The sequence below is a fragment of the Stegodyphus dumicola genome, chromosome 3 (assembly GCF_044657685.1).
Source record: "Stegodyphus dumicola isolate Sdum_Otavi_A_Nest chromosome 3, ASM4465768v1".
Classification (NCBI taxonomy): domain Eukaryota; kingdom Metazoa; phylum Arthropoda; class Arachnida; order Araneae; family Eresidae; genus Stegodyphus; species Stegodyphus dumicola.
Window position 1 is genome coordinate 3,498,738 of NC_140770.1, and position 20,365 is coordinate 3,519,102.

Below are 20,365 nucleotides of genomic sequence, written 5' to 3' on the forward strand. Positions count from 1 at the left end.
CTTTTTAATTACTACTAGCAGTCTATTCTAAGAAGTTTTCGATAAAAAAGCATTTTTTACATATTATACATGTTCTTTTGGAGATCAAAACTATAACTTAGTCATTTTTATTTATTTATTCACTTACTAGAGGAAGTATCCGATGCCAGTTAAGTTAAATTTAGAGTAATGTATCTAACAACGGAGAGAACGATACCACTGTAATCCTTCTGTAATAACGATGCAAAAAAGCGATTGATAGTCATACATTTTTCACTCTGATGCGATATGGAACCCACAGAAAAATTTCTGTAGAAAAATAAACTAATTCTCTCCCATTATATCGGCAACAATCGCACACAGTTTTTAATGATTTTCGTCTTTCTAATCGAAAGATCGTAAAAGCTCAAGTTCCGTCCAGTATGTCACCTATATTCAATTTCAGTCGATTAAATGTGACAAAAAGTTTATCATAATTTATTATGATAAACTTTTATATAATAAATTTATAGTTTTATCAAAATTTATTATAATGAATTATGATAAAAGTATAAATTTATTATTTTATAATATTTAATTTATACTTTTATCATAATTTATTATGATAAACTTTTATATTTTATATATATTTTATATTTAATTTAGTATGATAACATTATAAGTCAATAATGCGAACAAACACAAACAGACATTCTTCTTTATATATTGTAACATTTACACATTTTTGACTAACAAACTGCGATTTGAAAGCTACCAGTAGCAACACTTTTCGAAATAAAACTTTTTTTTATCACCAATGTGCGAGATTGTTGCCACTTTGAAAAGTGAGTGGGGAAATGAGTGTTTTCTGAGTTTTTAATTAATATCTTGGCTGATTAAAGTTGTACGAAGATCGGGAACAGTCGAAATGGCTTCCCAGGAGTTTTTGGAATCGGGAATAATGTATTTAATGTTGAGCAATGCTGTTTTTATTTCATCATAAAACTTACAAATTTTTAATTAACAAACTCTACGATTTGAAAGCAAGCAGTGACAACACTTCTCCAAAGAAAGCAGGTTTTTATCTCCAGCGTGCGAGATTGTTCCTACTAAAAAAAAATGAAGTCGAAAATTAGAGTTTTCAGAATTAATTAATATCTCAGATTTTAGCTATTTTTGGGGAGGGAGTGAATGTCGACCTTTCTCAGGACCCAAAAAAGAATTGTAGAAAGCTTTGTGACGATAGCTATAGTAGTAGCTGAGTTAATTGTGAACAAATACACAACAAACATTCTTCTTTATATATATAGTGTTGGCAGGGGCGATAAATGCAAAGCATATTTTGCTTCCCTTAAAGCTAAGACTAATCTAAATAAAATTCATGCTATATTCCGTAAATTAAAATAAAATAAGCTAACACTGTAGCCTTTACATTTAAAATCATTTGAGTGAAAGAAAACTAGCATTACGCTAACTCATAAAAACACACATTCGCCGATACCGACGTACATATAATACTCGGCCAACCCGCCGATCTTGACGTCATCGGCAACCACGTTAGCTTACCGCCGATTGACCTCTGATCAAAATTTGCATAAGGAAAAATTAAAGGCAACAAACAGCCCTGTTTTCCTCATGCAAATACAAAAACAAAACTTACACAGAATTACAGAAGTTCATAGTTCAATTCTGTTATATGAAAATACTTATTGTCTTATTATTATATCTTATGATATTAAACACTGAAAACATCTGAACAAAACTTCCTTAAATTAACAGCAGTCGCCGCTTTTGTAAATAAGTCCACAGTATTTAATTTACTGGTGATAAATTCAAGGTCAAACACTCCATCATTTACTAGTCTTCTAATAAAGTGATATTTTATGTCTATGTGCTTAGTTCAGCGATTTTCTATTGCCGGTCTAGAAAAATCAATGGCAGACTTGTTATCACAAAATAGTTTATATTCTCTTAAATTAAACTTTAAAATTTCATCTTGAAAGACATTTTTCGTTCACATTAATTCTTTCGCTGCTTCAGATAAGGCGATATACTCCGCTTCCATGGTTGATAAACTTACACATTTTTGTTTAACAGTTTTCAAGATTACCAGTACTTCATCTAAATATAATAAAAATCCTCCCATGGACAAGTGGTCATCCCTATTACTTGCATAATCAGCATCTGAATAACAATATAAATTTAGATGTTTAATCTTCGATAAGTTTAATTTATATAATTTATTACAATTGAGATAACCAAGCAATTTCAACAATGCTTCCCAATGCCTAATTCCAGGATTCTCCTGAAATTGTGATAAGATATTCACTGCATATGTAATATCAGGCCTTGTCCTGTTAGCTACAAAAACTAAACATCCCAACAGATTTCTAAAGGGTAATGTATGCATTTCTGCAATTTCTGCGCTTGTAGATGGACAATCTAATTTGGTAAGAATAGTGCCTTTAGCTATGGAAAGTGAAGTTATTGGTATCTGGAAATGTTTAAATTTTTCAAAAGTTTCTTCAATATATTTTTGCTGAGGTATAAAAACCCCATTCTCATTCTCTAAGAATTCAATTCTAAGTAACGTTTCAGTTTTGCCTAATACTTTAAGATCAAAAAACTTACTCAGCTGTGAAATTACTTTATCTATACCATATTGATCTTTACTAAAAATCACAATATCATCTACATATAACAAGAGAGTTACATTTGAACTCTTATAAACACAATTACACCATTGTATTTTCTTAAAATGTAGATTTTCTAAAGTACTTTCAAATTCACAAAACCATTCATGGCCGCTTTGATGTAGACCGTAAATGGCCTTTTGTAATAAACACACTTTATTTTCCTCTTCAATAAATCCCTCTGGTTGGGTCATATATATGTTTTCATTTAGGTTTGCATATAAATATGCATTCTTTACATCTAATATATGTTTTCATTTAGGTTTGCATATAAATATGCATTCTTTACATCTAACTGACAATTAGTCCATCCATATAAACATACCTGTATAGTGAAAAATATTCTTATGATTGAAAAATTTACTACAGGACTGTAAACGTCATCAAAATCTTCACCTCTTTTCTGCCTGAATCCCTGTGGTACTGAACGTGCTTTGTATCTAACAACTTGATTCTTTTCATTTCTTTTTAGCATATAGACCCATTTGTTTCGTAGCATAGTTTTATTTTCTGGCTTTTCGACTAATTCCCAAACCTTTCTTTTCTTCATTGTGTCAATTTCTTCTTTCATTGCCTTATCCCATTTTTCGGCATTTACTGATTTTCGTGTTTCTTTAAAATTTTGTGCTATAACAATTTCTACGGAATTTGCCTCTTCAGACACAGAGCTAGTCTCCTTTTCTACAAAATTAACTTTCTCCGAGTATTCGTTTTTTCCACTAAAATCAAACTTATCTTTTTCAAATTTAATATTTCTTGCCTCGTAATACGTTTCAATATCATTATAGGATCTAAAACGGGTGTCTATAACGGGGTAGAGGGAACTCTACATAATAATATATGTCTGTACGTCTTTCGTCTGGCCTTTTAACTGCTTTTCTTTGCCAGTTTAAGTCTGATTCTTCTTTCGGGGTAAATTTGTCATCTGAGAACTTTATTTCTTCTCTAGACGTTTCCTGTTCTTCACCTGATTCTGTTAATAGCTTAGGTTCCTCTAGTCTTTTAAAAGTTTTTGATTTCTGTTCCAGGATGCCATTTGCTGCATTCAGTTTTTTAACGAACACATTACAGATTTCTATTAATCTGCGTTCTTCTGGTAGTCATATCCTATAACCCCTAGTTTCCTTCGCATATCCTACCATGATTTCTTCTTTGCACCTCATTTGTAATTTATTTCTAATCTGTTTTGGCATGCCAACAACCAAATATTTTAAAATAAACAACATTGAGTTTTCTATTTAGGAACATTTCATAAGGGGTTCAGTTGCTTTTATGACATACTCTGTTCCACGTATGTACGAAACAGGCAAGTGCCTCTGCCCACCATTCTTTTCCCATTTTACCATCATTAAGCATAGTTTTAACTGTGTCTAATGCCATTTGGTTAAAACGCACACACACCGTTCTCTTCTGGGGTATACGCGTTTGTGCGTTCAACACTAATTCTATTTTCGGCTAAGTACCCTTCGAATTGTCTGTTACAGAATTCCACACCGTTATCGGTGCGTATATTTATTAATTTCCTATTCATCAGTCTTTCCATCTGCCTATGATAATTCTTAAAGTTGTAGAATGATAATTTTTTTTTCATACAATACATTGTTACTAATCTACTATAGTCATCCACAATAGCAAGGAAATATTTACTCCCACCCTTAGATGGAACTGGGAGTGGGCTACAAACATCTAAATAAACCAACTGCAATGGTTTATCCGATCTCGTCAGAACAGTTTTAAAAGTTACTCTACTAGATTTAGCAATAATATACGGTTCACACCTCTCCATTGGTTTTTCAATTTCTAGTAACCCTTTCATGCTTTGATTCTTACTAGTATTCTTAACATAATCAAAATTTACATGGCTAAATCTCCAAAGCCATAGCATCGTATGGTCTACTTTATTTAACTTTCCAATTTCTGTACCGTAACCAGCTTCCTTTTTATCTGTTGCATGTTTAAAAGGTTTTATGTGATAAAGTCCGTCATATCGTTTAGCGTAGCATAATCTATCCCAATTATTAAAGTATATCCACATCTTCCCTTTTGAAATCACAAAATGAGCACCTGCCTTTTCTAACCTTGCTCCCGATAGTAAATTTCTTTTTAGATTTGGATTATATAACACATTATCTAACTCAATCCAATTTATTCGATTGCCTACTTTTACTGCAAATTTGATGGTACCCTTTCCTACAGCTAAAGAATTTCCTACAGCTAAAGACATACGTATATCATCTATTTCTTCAAAATTTGTCTTTAAATTTCTATTATTACAGAAATGAGTTGTAGCTGCAGTATCTACGACCCAATTAAATTTACCTGCGTTACGTCCTTTATCTGTAGTTGTTACATAATTTTCTGCTAACATTAATTCTTTATCTTTAAACTGTCCATTTTTATCGTCTATTTTAAATTTCTGATTTTTACTTACATTTTCTTCTCATTGAGTGATTAAGTGTCCAAATTTATGACGTCTGAAACAAGGTTCTATTCTCATATTCCCCATTTTTTTCTTAGACTAGAAAACTCTATCTTTCCCTGCATTTGAACTAATAGTATTGAACACGCTTACCTTGCTGTCTTCTAAATCGGCATTTACCATAAGTCGGCTTTCTTCCCTTACCAGTTCTTCAGCAATTCTTTCCAGCGTAAAATCTTCGTCCTTCCACCTATAGATCAACTGTACAATGCTGGAGTATTTCTGGGGTATCTCCTTATTGCCTGAAATCCTTTAAAAAGATCTGCCAAGTTGTGTCCAGCTTCAGCCAACTTTGCAGTCATTCTTATCCTCATGATGAATAATCCTATTTCTTCATTTGGGGTATATCTAATGCTAAAAAATTCATCCAGTAACTGAATTATCCTTGCTCTTAATTTGAGTTCAAATTGCTTCTGTAGAACTTCCCATGCTTCTTTACCACTTGAGCATTCTTGTATCAGCGGCCTGAACTCAGTTTTAATTCCATAATATAATGTAGTGAAGGCTCTATTCTCTCTCAATGTGAATTCCTGCTTTTCACGTCTTGTTGCACTTTTATCTAATTCTTCTTGTTTGTCCTCTATGAAGCTCCAACAATTTCTATCCAGTAACAGCATTTTAATATCAAATTCCTTCGATCCCAGTTGTCATGGTTTAACAGCTCAAAACTTTCAGGTAGTAATGACATCTTCAATTAAGTGTGAGCACAACAACTTGAACAAACTTCTAAGACAGGTCAGCTTCTTTTCGTGGATAATGGCTCTCTTCATCTACATTCCTTCAATGCTGAGTTGAACTGGGTAACAGGTTAGCTGTTGGCACTGGGCCCATACACCTTATGGCAGTGTGGATAAAGGCAAAGCATATTTTGCTTCCCTTAAATAAAGCTAAGACTAATCTAAATAAAATTCATGCTTTATTCCATAAATTAAAATAAAATAAGTTAACACTGTAGCCTTTACATTTAAAATCATTTGAGTGAAAGAAAACTAGCATTATGCTAACTCATTATAACCCATTCGCCAATACCGGCGTACATATAATACTCGGCCAACCCGCCAATCTTGACGTCATCGGCCAATCAACAGCAACCACGTTAGCTTACCACCGATTGACCTCTGATCAAAATTTGCATAAGGAAAAACTAAAGCCATCAATTATAGCCAATCAAGCGGATGTGTGTCAGGGGTAAAATGAGTCTGAATCTGACTCCTAAGAATGAATGCAAAGTTGCTGGTTACGCTTTTCGCACCACCGTATTTGGTTACTTTAGTGGATACTCTGAGAAGACGATGTGTAGGACGTGCTTGAGCAGTTTATCTCAGTATTTCACCTTTCTGTACTCGCTGTCACTTAATCCACATTTAAGAACACAAATTTTCCTTCCTGCAAGGGTAACTAACTATAAGCATCGATAACAATGCACTAGATACGATGGCATGGTGAGAAATGTACGCGTTCCTAAACAAACTCCCCCAAGTTTATTACCCTTCTTAAACAGAAAGTTTCTGCATGTGAGTGAGGGGACTTTACTTGAACGTCTCATGTTCTCATGAGCTCGTATTTCTAGGGAAATAAGAGTATTGCAAGATCTTATTGTTAAACTAAAACGTTAGGAATTCTAATTTTTTTCCTTGAAATTGTGGCTTAGTTTTATAAAAAGTGGTACCGGAGCTCGTCTTATTTAGGGCTCCGGTGTGCTCCGGCTAGAATTTTAATTTATCTTAAATTTAGAAGTATCAGAGCTGAGCTCCAGCGCAATTTAAGCACTGGGCATGCCACTTCTATTGTTCTGCTATTTTTACTAACCCAAACTGCCTAGCTGTGGCTCAAATGAAAAATGGACAGTATCCTATTGTAATGTGCCTGGTGCTGCATGGAGCCTCTGAGGTGACATGCCATAGCAATTAATTAGCATTCCCCTTGTCCAGAGCATCCCAAGATGGTATGGGAAAGGGTGAGAGGCCTTAACACCAGTCGCTGATTGAAAATACAGTGCCATACAAGAGGCTTGGCAGATAGTACATTGCCATACAATAATACTTTGTTTCATATACCATGTCGCAATTAAGGTACAACATATTACATATTGTTACGGATTTGGTATAGAAATAGCTAATGTTAGTAGAATTATAAATTAAATTGTTTTATTCCCCGTGCAGTGCAGCGCGTGACGGATATTAAGAGAAGGCTATGCCTGAAAATTAAAAATACAAGAGCATGTGCATTTAATAAATAAATATCTGTTTTTGATTTCGAGAAAGTGTCAAAAAATTCTCGTACATTTAAAAAGCTTATATAAGCGGCATGAAAACCTCTCAATTCTTTAGTTAGTTGTTTTATGAGTTTTGTTTAGAAAACTGCTGCGGTGAAATCTGATTAGCTTTCTCTAACTTTTAACCTTTTTAGTGGTTTAAAAGATATCTGCTGTGAGATATTGGGATAGTGTAGGAATATCTGAGATAATTTAAGCATTTTTTTTTTTTTTTTTTTTGTGATAATAATAAATCTTATTCATTTTTTTCATCGGACAATTCATAACAAACCCATACGAACGCAACAATATAATTCCATATTACAAATAAGGTACATATACAACTAAAATATGTATACTATAGTACATTTAGAAAAAAGTAATTTTGATTACGTTCATGTCTCTGAGGTGAAGAGGTATTGGGCCGACCAACCGGTATAGTGGTCAGCGTGGCCGACTGCGAAGGGCCCGGATTCGAATCTTGGACAAGGCATGAATGTTTGTAAATGTTTAGTTTCCACACGACATGGTGACACTCTGAATATGCAGCGAGCCGAGAGTCCTCTCGTGTGGCTTGGTGGAAGGGGACAGGGGTGGGAGACCCTTGGACCCATCTTCCAGGGATGCTCTTCATCAAAATGGGGGGCGGAACTGAGCTAAATAGCACCATCACCTGTAAGGTGCTCAATGCTGTTGCCAACGACAGGCGTATCTTGCACTCCTTGCCAAGAGAAATTTTGTGGGTTTGGGCTGATGTTACAGTCAGATAAGTGAGCATAAGTAACAACAACAACAAAGGTACTGGAGCACTAGGAGGACAAATGATGAGATATTGGCTTTTAGCGTTATATGTTCACTGAGTTCTCTTTGCACAATATTGCATTCTATTGCATTGTTTGTACAATATCCTGTTTGTCTTGTGTGCATTCTGTTTTGTTTTTTCCTGTTTGTACTCTGCAGTTGGAAGTAAAAAAAAAAATTCTATAAATTTGATTCGTTTCAAAAGAGAATCTGCATTTGTGACTATTCAAATCATTTTGTTTAAAGGAGATGTGACACGTTCTCCAGCTTTTACTTTTTCAAATGATCTAAGAAATTGCTCTTCACTTCATTTCAGTTCCATGAGATGGTCAACCAGGATGAATTATGCAGGAGTTTATTGCAACGTTATCCGATCATCGTCTTCGCTCCCACCAGTGAGCCTATAGCTAGGAACAAGGAATGGATTCTTGGTAGGGAGAACCGTGTTGTGTCATTTTATATCTGTAAGTCTTTTTAGGATTTGATTTTTACCTGCTATAGGAAATAAGACATGGGAAAATAAAACAAGTCACTGAAACATAATTTGTAAGCGTAATTTCACTTCGGCCATAAAAGTGGGGGGGGGGAAAGAAAAGAAAAGGTATTCATGATGCGATTAAAAACTACTGAAATATTTTTATATGTATCTTTTATTTTACACATTTAATTTTCGCATTTCTAAGCAATAGAAACATTTAAAATTTAGAAATAGAAGTGTTTTAAATTTGAAATGTAACTTTTTTATTTAAATTTAGTACAACTTCAACGTGAGGGTAGCATTGATTAGAAAAATGATTTTGAGCATTTCGAGCGATAATTTCACGTGGGTCTCTTATTTTCAAGCAGCTTTATTCTGCATGGATTATGGAAAGCCACTGCAATAAAAGTTTTCATTTGTTGCTGTAACAATGTGAATCAGTAATCGAAAGCTGAAAACTATCAGTTTTGTTTAAATACAGAAAATCTCAACATCGCAATAACATTGATTGTAAAAATGATTATGTGCATCTATAAAGAGAGAATAATCTCATGCAGACTCTCTTTTTCAAGCAGCTGTATTCTGCTTAGATTAAAAATTTCAGCGGAAGCATACCGCAGTAAGATTTTGCATCTTTTTTTGCTAAAAATATGAAAAATTCAGAAAAAAGAAATTGAAATTTAGCAATTTTATTTTAATTAATAAAACTGCGACCTCAAATGGCATTGATTATAAAAACCGTTTTGTGCATTTTAAGCGATAATCTCACGTAAGTCTCTCAGTGTCTGTATTCTGTTCGCTTCCTTGAAAATCTCAATAATGGAAGTTATTACTTAGAATTTTGATGCTTGAAAGCACTTTCCAACCATACAAAAAAATGGCTAATGCACAGATTTAAAATATTAATAAATTTCGATTGTATCTGTTCAAAACATCTGTTTGTGAATTTGCGGCAATTTTGCAGTAGTTAATCTAAAATTCTCAAGACTGAGTTTGAGCAAAAACTAAGATGAGTAAAATTTTCATTGCTGTAAATACATCATATCATGATCAATAATTAGATTAATATGAATTATAATAATTAGATAATTGTAGGATAATTTTTTAAACTGAAATAAATTCGTCAAATAAAAAATAAAGTTTCCAAAAAAATTTAAAACTCATTATAAAAATTGACAAACAACAAAATGTCACCAAACATCGTGGTTTGTAATTTTAATTTGCAATTTCAGTTATGCATATTAGGTGCAAACTCAGCCTTAGTTTGATGTAGATTTTCAATAACTCTGTTGATTTTGAGAGCATCGGACACAAGTCTCTTCTCTTCAGGAGCAAACAGCCCACCAGCGGCCGAGCGATAAAGTTGCTGAACACTGGTAGTTCGGTACGATGTTCGAATTCCGCAAGTGGATTGGCTGCATGAGTCATTTCGTGGCTTTCACCATTTGAAACGTGTATATGAGCCAGTTTCCCTTAGAAAGTCCTCTATATGAAGGCATCCTTCCCTTAGATAGATAGCCCTCAAGGCTTTACCATCATCTCAATAAATAAAATCAGGAGCAAACAAATTCTCTGAAAATATCTATGCCTAACTTGGCCGAGCGGTAAAGTCACTGAACATTAGTAGGTTGGAATCCCGGCAAACGGGCTGGCTGCATGGCGTTTTCATGCTTTTCCTGATGTGTAACATGTATACGAACCAGTTTTACTTCGAAAATCCTCCACAAAGGCATCACTTCCTTTAGGCAGATATTCCTGGAGGGCTTTAGCGTAATTAAAATATACTACAATACTGTACCCGAATAAGGTTACTTTTTTTCCCGAATTTTTCCATCAAGGTTATTATTAGTGAGCTGTAAGTTATAAATAAGAACTGGTTTATTTCAGCGAGTGAACGGTACTCATCTGATCCCATAAAAAGGAGAGGTCTCTACCCTAGAGAGAGTGTACACTTACTTACTTACCACCAGCTGAGTTGCTGTACCTCCTGTTGTATGACTCAATTGATGGAGCATTCTATTATCACTAGGCCCAGTCAAAAATCTCTGTGGAATATTAAAAATTGTAAAGTTACTCTGGGAGATGGGTTATTAAAGACACCATGTGCTGAATGAGTATTTCAGCAGTGTTTTATGCATTGTGATTGTGAGTTTATAGAGAATGTTGACTGTAGAATTTTGATATAAGAAGTTATTCTGATGAATTAAAATGAACAATATTGACTGGGTATATTAATGTACATCCTATGTGCTATTCACATATTTGCAGAGTTCCTGTTTAATATTTGCTTGTCATGTTCATTGTACTCCCTTGTGTTGAGTTAAAAATTTATGTGTTCATTGAAAAACGTGCGGTTCACTTTTACACAGAGCACCATTTTATATCTGCTTGGCATATTGAACCGGTTACTGGTAGTGAACACTTGAAGATGAGACTAGAAAACATTAAGAGTATACGCAGGACTAATGCTAGTTAACAAGACTAGAAATATTAGAGTATATGCTTAAGAACACTCATCTTTTCTATGGGTTTACCCAGTAGAACGACAGATATAGCACTGTCTCATTTTACTTTTTTATTTTATTTATTTATTTATTTTGCGCAGTGTGCTTCTTTGCATATTCTTCAATCATTCCTTAAGCAGTGTTATTTGCATTCATTCTACAGTCAAAAGTCGTTAATTCGGACACCCATAATCAGGAATGATCTATAATCCGGACCTCAAAGCTAAAAACTTTCTGCGCATGCGCCGCATTGACACATGCGCATAGCTGTTTACGCGTGCGCGTAAGACCTTTACGACTGTGCATATGCGTGTGTGCAAGTGCAGAATACGTTTTCGCGTGCACGTTTTATGTATAACGGACGGTATAAACTAAAATTATCTAATTATCCATTTCAGTTAATGTTGATGATTGCGTTGTTCCTTAATCTTCGAATTGGATCCGGCTTATTTTTTTTTTTTTTTTTTTTTTTTTTTTTTGCAGACTGTAAGAGCAATTTTATAAAAGTAAACTTGAACTTTCGATTATGTCAGATAGAATTTCCGATGCTGGAGCTCCCAAAGGATCTACAAAACGAAAGTATGTTTTGATGTCCATCAAACAAAAAGTGGAATTGCTGCAAAAAATGGATAAAGACATGAAGAAGGTGACAGAGAGGTTAGTAAAAACGAAAAAATTTCGATTGACAAGGTAGTCGGTATTCTCGGCACAGCAATTACGGGACTTGAACAGCGGAACTTTGTAACTGAACAAGAAATTATGTCTGTTTATAGAATTAAAGAGAAAGTATTATCACATAAAATGAAGCAACTTAAACAACTTACATTGAAAGAAATGTTTAATAAAGTAAACAAATAAATATTAAGCTTTTTTTTTTGTAAATTTTGATACCTTTTAGATCATAATTGTTCTTTATTTCATAAATTATGGTTTCATATTTTTAATTTTAGAATTTCTGCGTGCCATCTTACGAGATTTAAACTGATGATCTATAATCCATAAAAATCGATAATCCAGAATCGCCGAGGTCCCAACGAGTCCCGACGAGTCCGGATTAACAACTTTTGACTGTATTATGCCTGCATTCTTAATATGTTTCTTCACTCCATATCTTTTTTGTGCTACATTCAGGAGTGAGCAATATATCTGAAGGCTAGCCTCCGTTAGGTGAGTAAGCATTGTGCATGCACCCTGCTCACTATGTTTATCTCAATTATATTGCTGAATGCTTAATCATTCCTGTTATTTGCAGCAGATTAGTGCTTGTTTTTATGTCAAGTGAATGCCATAGCACCTTTTGTTTTCTATTAGTTTTATTTAAAATGGTTCGAACAAATGATTTAGTATTCTCTTACGTAAGCTTTCAGCCCTCATAGGCATCTGTCCACATGAAATTTTGCATGTGCATTATATTACTAAGACATACTTTTTTTTAAATTGTATATTTTTATATCTAATTCTTGAAGATGATTCATGAAATGTGAATTCCGTAATAATAAAAAATGAAAAGGCATTATACATAATACCTATAACTAGCCGGCAATGTATGAAACTCTTCATATTTCGTAAATTTCCTAGGAAGGCCAAATGAGAAACAGGCAAAGCATGAAATACATTTCCGATTCATTTCGAAGAACGTAAACTACTTACCAGAAGTTAATAAATCATATATAAAAACTGAATGACTACTAAGAAGGAACCATGGGACTAATGGTTCCTGAATCGCTAAAATACGTATTTGCGGAAAAGAAAAGTACATTGATTTATGATTTTAAAGGAAGCGTCAATACTATACAGTACTATGATGTGGGCGCTGAGTTATTTCTCGTACTTCACGAAAACTCATTTGAGTACTGGACATGGGCGAGGCGACAGAATGTTGAAAGAACTTTCAACCAAATACAAAAACGTTGCACATAAATGATATTGAACTGTACAACCACCTTTGTGAGCTCTGCTGGAAAAAACAAAAAGGTATTAATAAAGGGCATTGTTGTGAAACTTATGACTATTTCTGAAATTAATTTCCGTTGTCAGGTAGATTGTGGTCTTACCGATTCCCAGTATCGACCAGATAAAAAATACAAATTTATAATGTTGTATCAAATTCATCTCACTACTTTTTTACGTATTTTGAATGACAGATTTTTAATGGGACTCTTTTATTACTTTTTCAAAATAACATTTGTACTTTTGAGGAATGAATTTCTTTTAATAAAGAGCATTTGTCATTCTATAGAATGTCTATGTATTATACACAAAGCCTACGCAAAATATGTAATTCTTCAGATGATATAATTTATTTCTTCAGATAATATAATTTAATTCTTGAGATGATATAATTTTTGTGCATTCCGAGTTATAAAATGAATGAAATGTAATGCTGTTAAGTGAAACTAGCGCCAGGGTGTCTCTATGGTAAATAAATACAGTGAATTTTAAAGAATGCATTTATTCTATTTTGCTTTATGCGCTATCGACAAAGTAGGTTTAATTTAATTTTAGGTTAAGTATAAATGGAATGCAAGAAAAATGTGCATAATTTAATATTTACAAGGAAGCCATGTGGTGTACACATTAGACATTTCCTTTGAAATGCCCGAAAAATATCCATCCATCTTCTCAGTATTTATTTTTCCAAATAATCCCGTTCCAAATTTTCAAACTAGTTAGCCAAAAAGCCTTTGCAATGATCAACTTCATCAAAAGGATGATCCATGCTTATTGCATTATTTGCGGGAACTTCATTAATGCTTTCACCTTCTTTAAAATTTTTGTATTCATCTGCAAGACTATCTGCACAGTCGCAAAGCGTTACCATGGTTACCAGTTTTTGCTTTACCATTGTTATTGTTAAAAATAAAATAAAATGGCTGTTCTAAAGATTTGAAGTTGTGTTTTAATTGTTTATTCGGATAACATTTTTTAAATTACACCTGAAGCTTCAATTTCAGACCATGTTAATTCACTGCTGTATATCCATATAAGAGGTTCTGCTCCATCAAAACTTCTTTCTGTGCCTCAGTGTAATAACGAATGCATTGTAGAATGTTGTAAGCTCTTGTAGGCTTGTATTAATATCATTTGTGTGTATTCTGGACTTTTAAAATTTAAACACATAAGTGGAAAAATACGAATAACTGGCTGAGAGGCAGGCACCGCATCGTCAGACGAGATCATTTCCAGTCAAAAGAGGACTTCTGGTAAGCCTAATGATAATCCAAGTTTTCTCGCAGTATCTCTATATTTAGCTTCTCGGCTAATATCTTAGTTTTCTGTCATAAGCAAAGTTAATAATTTAAATAACAATATTAACAATGTTCCATTAACAATGTTTCATTATATAACACTGTTCCGTTAACAATGTTCCTTTAGCAATTTTCTGTTAATAACGTTTTGTTCTTTCTGTTTAAATGAATGAATGAGTATTTATTTAAATTTTGACTAAATATTTATTTGAATCTCCTTTGAATTTAGGTGAACTGTTGTTGGAATGGGAAGGTCGTCAAGCTCGTATCGTCCGCCCAGATGTGTAAACTGTCAATGGCACCATACACGTGATTGATCCTGTAATGATGATGAGGCGTGATCTTACCAAATCAGGTGCTCCCATTGGTCCACCTAGCAATGGCTTCTTATCCATCATTCCTGCATTTTTTTTCAGTCGCCATCTTTTTCTGAAGACCAAACACATCATAGAAAGAATAAAGGAAAACATAAAAAGGCAACTAAAACTGTTGTCAAACACTTACTGTGGTTAAGAGAAAGAAAGAAAGCTTTTCAAAAAAAAAAAAAAAAAAAAAACCTTTGTGAAAAGTACATTTTAGAAGAAGAGGCGATTTCTGTGCAGTGTTGCGTTCTTTCATTGTGCAGGAACGTGAACCTTCAGACCGATACCAAAAAATGTATTACAAATTCACAAACTGAAGTGTAAAAAAATGTATGTTTTGGGGTAGGGTATGAATAATTCAGAAATTTGCTTATAATTCAAAGAAAGCCAGTGAAGTGACACCATGGACAATTTTTTGAGAGCTTTTAGATAGAATTTATCAAAACACGTTAAATGGCGAAGAGTAAAATTTATTGCAACATCTAAACTCATTTTTTAATTACAGTACTGAACACGAAATTTGCTGTCAATGTACAGCTGTTGTTAGTTCGATCTATTAAAGGTGAAAGTACCATTTCTGAATACTTGGGATTTTAGAGAAATAATCCACAAAACCTCTACTACGATTCTTCCCTACTTTACAAAACTTTGTTATTGTACATTAATCTAACACAAAAATTGTTTAAGAAATTTATTTATTCATGATGAAGTGTGTCGAAAACTATTTAAAGTATATTTATTTTATTAATAACAAATTCTATGTTTTGTGGAATACAATCATTAGAGTCATAGTTTGCTTATTACAAATGGCATCACACAGCTGCTTCAAAAACTACTTAGTTGTAGATTGAAAATTATTTGAAAACAAAGGGATTGTATATATTACATATATAGTATGCCCATATTATACTTATAAATTATATTAATTCAGACATTAATTGAGTTAAAAGTACATGAGAATATATCTTATTCAGTTCTACTTTTAAAATCTTTGCTGGCAAAACTGATTCAAATTAATGAATTAAATCTGTTTTGCGAGACCATTTTGTTTAATGTAATTTCTTACTTGCGTATTGTACCAAAGCTGTTCCCCTGAAAAAATACCGTTATGCTTATGATGCTGAATCATATTATTTGCAATAATATTGTTATTACTAATGTAGAAAGATATTTTTATGTGTGTATATACGTGTGTGATGAAGAAACACACCCTTGTTGAAATGCTTCATAACACACACTGCTGTTTTGTCAGTGTTTGTAGTAATATATGCTTGAATGTTAATGTTTGACCAATGTATGAAAATGTAAATCTTACCAATGTATGGAAATGTTTAAATTGTTGGATATAAATGAAAGGACCACTTTGGTTCACAAAATACTACAGCAGAAAAAAAAAAAAAAAATTGTGACTTGCTTTAGTTTTTCTTATTTTTGTGCCCAGTTGGAATAGGTGGCACTATATGGGTGCTATGATTTTGTAGTATGTTGTATTATTATGTTTACTATTTTATTACAAAAATCGTTAATGATTATTTTTGTAGCAGCACACAATGAAGCATTTGCTGTATTAGATGTGAACAAAACTTTGTTATGGTCTTCGTCCCCCCCCCTTATTGTGAATTAACGAGACTGTCAATCCAGTATTTTAATTAAGAATTATTTGGAAAACGACTTTTCCTTAATTTTTTAAACTTGTCTTACAATTACCAATTTACCAATTTCAGGATTGATATGGACTTTTTTCCTACTAAATGAATTCGGAAAATTCTGATTTAAATTACATGTTTCTAAACCATTTACTGTTATGTAATAAATGAATTATTCTTTTTTATCTAATGATAGAACTTCCAATGTTTCTAAGCTGCAAAATTTATATAAATACATATTTCTTTTTCTGATGCATATAAAACTTTCGGGCTCATATTTGCATTTTAAAACAAAAAAACTAAATTAAGTAAACTAGTAATTTTTAAATAGTTTTTTAAAGCTGAAATTCAGATTTTTTTTAAACAAAAATAAAATAAATATAAAATATGAAATAAAGATTTAAGGGGAAAAAATGGCAAATAAAGCTACTAGAAATATTTAAACGTAACTTTAAACATTTAACTTTTAGAATTTTAAGAAAACATATTTAAGACAAGTATGCTTACTGTAATTTTTAAATTGTGTAAATTTACTTGCTTGAATTTTGACCCTTTTAAATTAAACAAAAACACATATTAAAATACAAAAGCACAAAATAATACATGTTACAATTTAAACATTGTAGGCATTTTTTTATTTGAATTTTAGTATTTTAAACTAAAACTTAAATGGCAAAATTGCACTTTTTGAATTTATCTGTTTTGCTGAAAATTGCAGAAGAATTCTAAATGTTCTGTGAGTTGGTTCAGTAAGTAATATCAGTGACAGCTATGGAAAATAAAAATATATGGAAAATACAAAAAATATTAACTAACACAACATTGATCAAAATATTCAAACGAGAAACTTAAATTTTTGAATCAGTTTATGTATTTAATTTGTCAATATTTAGCCTTTTAATTAGGATAGCTCCCAAAGCCTTTCTCCTCTCCTTACATAAAACAGTCTTGGCACTGGAGTATGCTGGTATTTTAGTAATGAAATCATAACCTTTCTGATATAATTCTGAAAGTAGTTTTGGAAATGTATGGGGAACGGGAACTGATTTTTTTTTTTTTTTTGGACTTTTCTTCTGCAAGTCTCTAACTTCCTTTTAACTTTGTTCTCAGTAATGTTGGGCACGCAGAAATGTACTTCGTATATGTACTTTCTTCAGTACTTTGTATTGAAAATTTCTCTTTACATTTCCTTTACAACGATGTGTCTTTTCTTTTACACATACCCAACTCATTCCTAATTTATTTTTTCGGTGTGGGTAATCATCTACAACTAAACATTCTTTTTTTGTAGAGAGTAATTTTTTTAAAATGGCTATGGGTTCCATCGCAGATTTTTTTTCGACGCTAAAAAAGACATACATGCTTCATAAGGATCAAACATCGACTGAGAAAATGAGAAAGACATTTTCTATTATAAGTATCGGCTTTTCTCTACAGCAGGTGCAAAGCTCGAAACTACACAATAGATGACATATGACTGATTAGGAAAACAACACAATAAGGGCGAGAATGTCCGCTCTGTCCACCTAGCTACTCTCACGTGTCCGCTGTAGCCACTGTCCGCTCTGACCGCGTAACCAACCAATACAACCACCAAGAACCGGCTCAGTGTGCGCAGGTGAAACAGAAATATCAAACTTCCATCCTGGATCCTGGTATGTCTGAAAAACTTAAAGGAAGACAAGCCTAAGATACTAATTCTGAAATGCATATTATTTTAAAAGATAACAAACCTATATCTCTGATACCCAGAAGATATAAGAGATAAAGAAAGTGTTCAACTAAAACAAGTAAAATCTATTTTACAATTGGATTTGGATGTTCATGAAGAACAAGTTATATCTTTGGAAAGAAAACTTTCCGTATCAGACTGTAGAAATTTTACAGAAACAACTATTAGATGCCAAGAATGAAATAGAAGCTGCGAAAATACAAGTGTTTAAGGTACAAGAAGAAAATAAGAAAACATATAACTTTCGAAGACGTTCTTCAAAATGTTATGAAATTAATGATTTAGCAAAGATAAAATCCTGTCTGAGAAAGAAAATGAAGTTCAAAATGTTAAACTGAACATGCAAGAAATGATTTTAGAAAAAGATTGCATGAGGGAAATTATGGAGAAGAGATTATTTGCTAAACAAGCAGAATTGGAAAGAAAAATGTGTATCACTCATGAAAATATCAGAAAGGTTGTCGTCAGTTGCGAGAAATTCTTAATGCTGATGATTGGGAACATTAGGGAGACCTATGTGGTGCTGATGCTGTTTCAACACCATCTAGCACGACTTCAACATAAATTTACAAATCAACTAAACATAACACAACGTCACAGAAGAGGCGTTTCTTGAACAATCTTCTGTCCCCAAAAGAAGACTTTCTAAAGCAATATCAGCTGTTAATTTTATATCTGAAGTAAGCAAACAAAATGCTTTTAATTTTCAATCAAATACTGATTATACTTCTGGAAAAGAAATAATTGACGCAGAAATTCAAAATAGTTTTGAAACTTACGGAGAAGAGCTTCGAAAAGATGCGAAAATACAAATGTTTAAGGTACAAGAAGAAAATAAGAAAACATATAACTTTCGAAGACTTTCTTCAAAATGTTATGAAATTAATGATTTAGTAGCAATCAAAAAGTCGCAATTTGGACCAAACTTTAAGTTAAAATCAAAGTATTTAGGCTCGTATAAGATTGTCAAAATAAAGAATAATGACTCCTATGATGTTGTAAAAGAAGGAGATCATGAAGGACCCACTAAAACAAGTACATGTGCCGAATACATAAAACAATGGACTCAAGCAGAAGAAGATGAATAAAATAATACTGATTATGACATTTTTAACCTGGAGTGATACAACTGATAACTGAACTGTGAGTTTTCACCTAATAATGACTTTTATTTCAGTAAATGCTATTTTTAAGATGAAATGAACATTTCCAAAAATGTTAAAGATTGAAGATATTTTTCGTTTTAGATGAAATAGAGAAGGAACTGTTGACGATGTTATTGTGCAAAGATGAAGGACAATTAAGATCTTTCCTTTCAATATTGTCCTTAGCACACAATCTTCCCTTCGTACTTCTTTTCAGGTTTCGGCTTATTCACGATGATGGTTCTTTTTATGATGTCAAGAGTAGAATAATGTCGTCTATGTCGACGCATAGCAGGAACCCGAATGTGGGATACTAAATCCATAGCTTAACAATTTTCTTCGCGAGCTGTCTAATTTTTAGCTGTTGACTGCACGAGTGAAATTGATAGAACTTTGAACACTGTTTTATGAGAGGAGATGTAAGAGGTTGTTTTATAGATATAAGGTGTTATAGATGTTGTATTAATAAATGAACTATATTATACATGTATTAATGTTTCATTAAATGTTTTTTGTCTGAATATGAATTGTGATTGCCAAACACAACAACCCACACACACACACACACATATATATATATATATATTGTGCAAGGTGTACTTATTAAAAAAAATATACGCTAAACGTATTTAAGCGTTTATTTTCTTTATTTTATTCACGTGGAATCAGCCTTTCTTCGGTTGCGTTCTGAAATTAAGAGTTAGGTGTTAGCATTATTTGCGTCTTAGAACCGTAGAAATACGTCATGTAAAATATTATATAGTGTGGTATTTGATTCATTAGAATCATTTTAGTCTTGAAAAGAAAAATCAGTTTTATACAAGGAGGTTAGAATAGAAGGAGGGAAGGTTCGCGGTTTCCTCCACTATCGGGGAATGAAACTCCGCCGAACAAGCGGCGTCCATGTTTGTGACTTCAAAACATTGCATTACGGCAGTGACATGTATGTGTTTCTAACCTATTCCGTGCATTTATTTTCCAGTAAAAATATGTTAAATTTATAATGAAATCCCTCGCTATTGTTGAATTTTTGTTTTAAAGTAATAAAGATTATATCCATAATTT

At 32.7% G+C, this 20,365-nt stretch overlaps 1 protein-coding gene across 12 annotated transcripts in view; it reads left to right on the forward strand.

The window, feature by feature from the left end:
• Window positions 1-19,821, forward strand: part of LOC146997889 (uncharacterized) — a 56,086-nt gene extending 36,265 nt beyond the window's left edge. For 7 of the 12 annotated variants that reach the window (XR_015040109.1, XR_015040101.1, XR_015040106.1 and 4 more), the window contains 3 exons: window positions 8,502-8,649; window positions 12,118-12,334; window positions 14,645-19,821. Coding sequence is in view for 2 of the 12 variants with exons in the window: in XM_085812512.1 (XP_085668638.1) it covers window positions 8,502-8,592 (91 nt within the window). In the remaining 10 variants the exon portion in view is untranslated. The remainder of the gene's footprint in view (window positions 1-8,501; window positions 8,650-12,117; window positions 12,335-14,644) is intronic. The other 5 variants (XR_015040102.1, XR_015040108.1, XR_015040103.1 and 2 more) reach the window with 5 other exon arrangements.
• The last annotated feature ends 544 nt before the right edge of the window (window positions 19,822-20,365 follow it).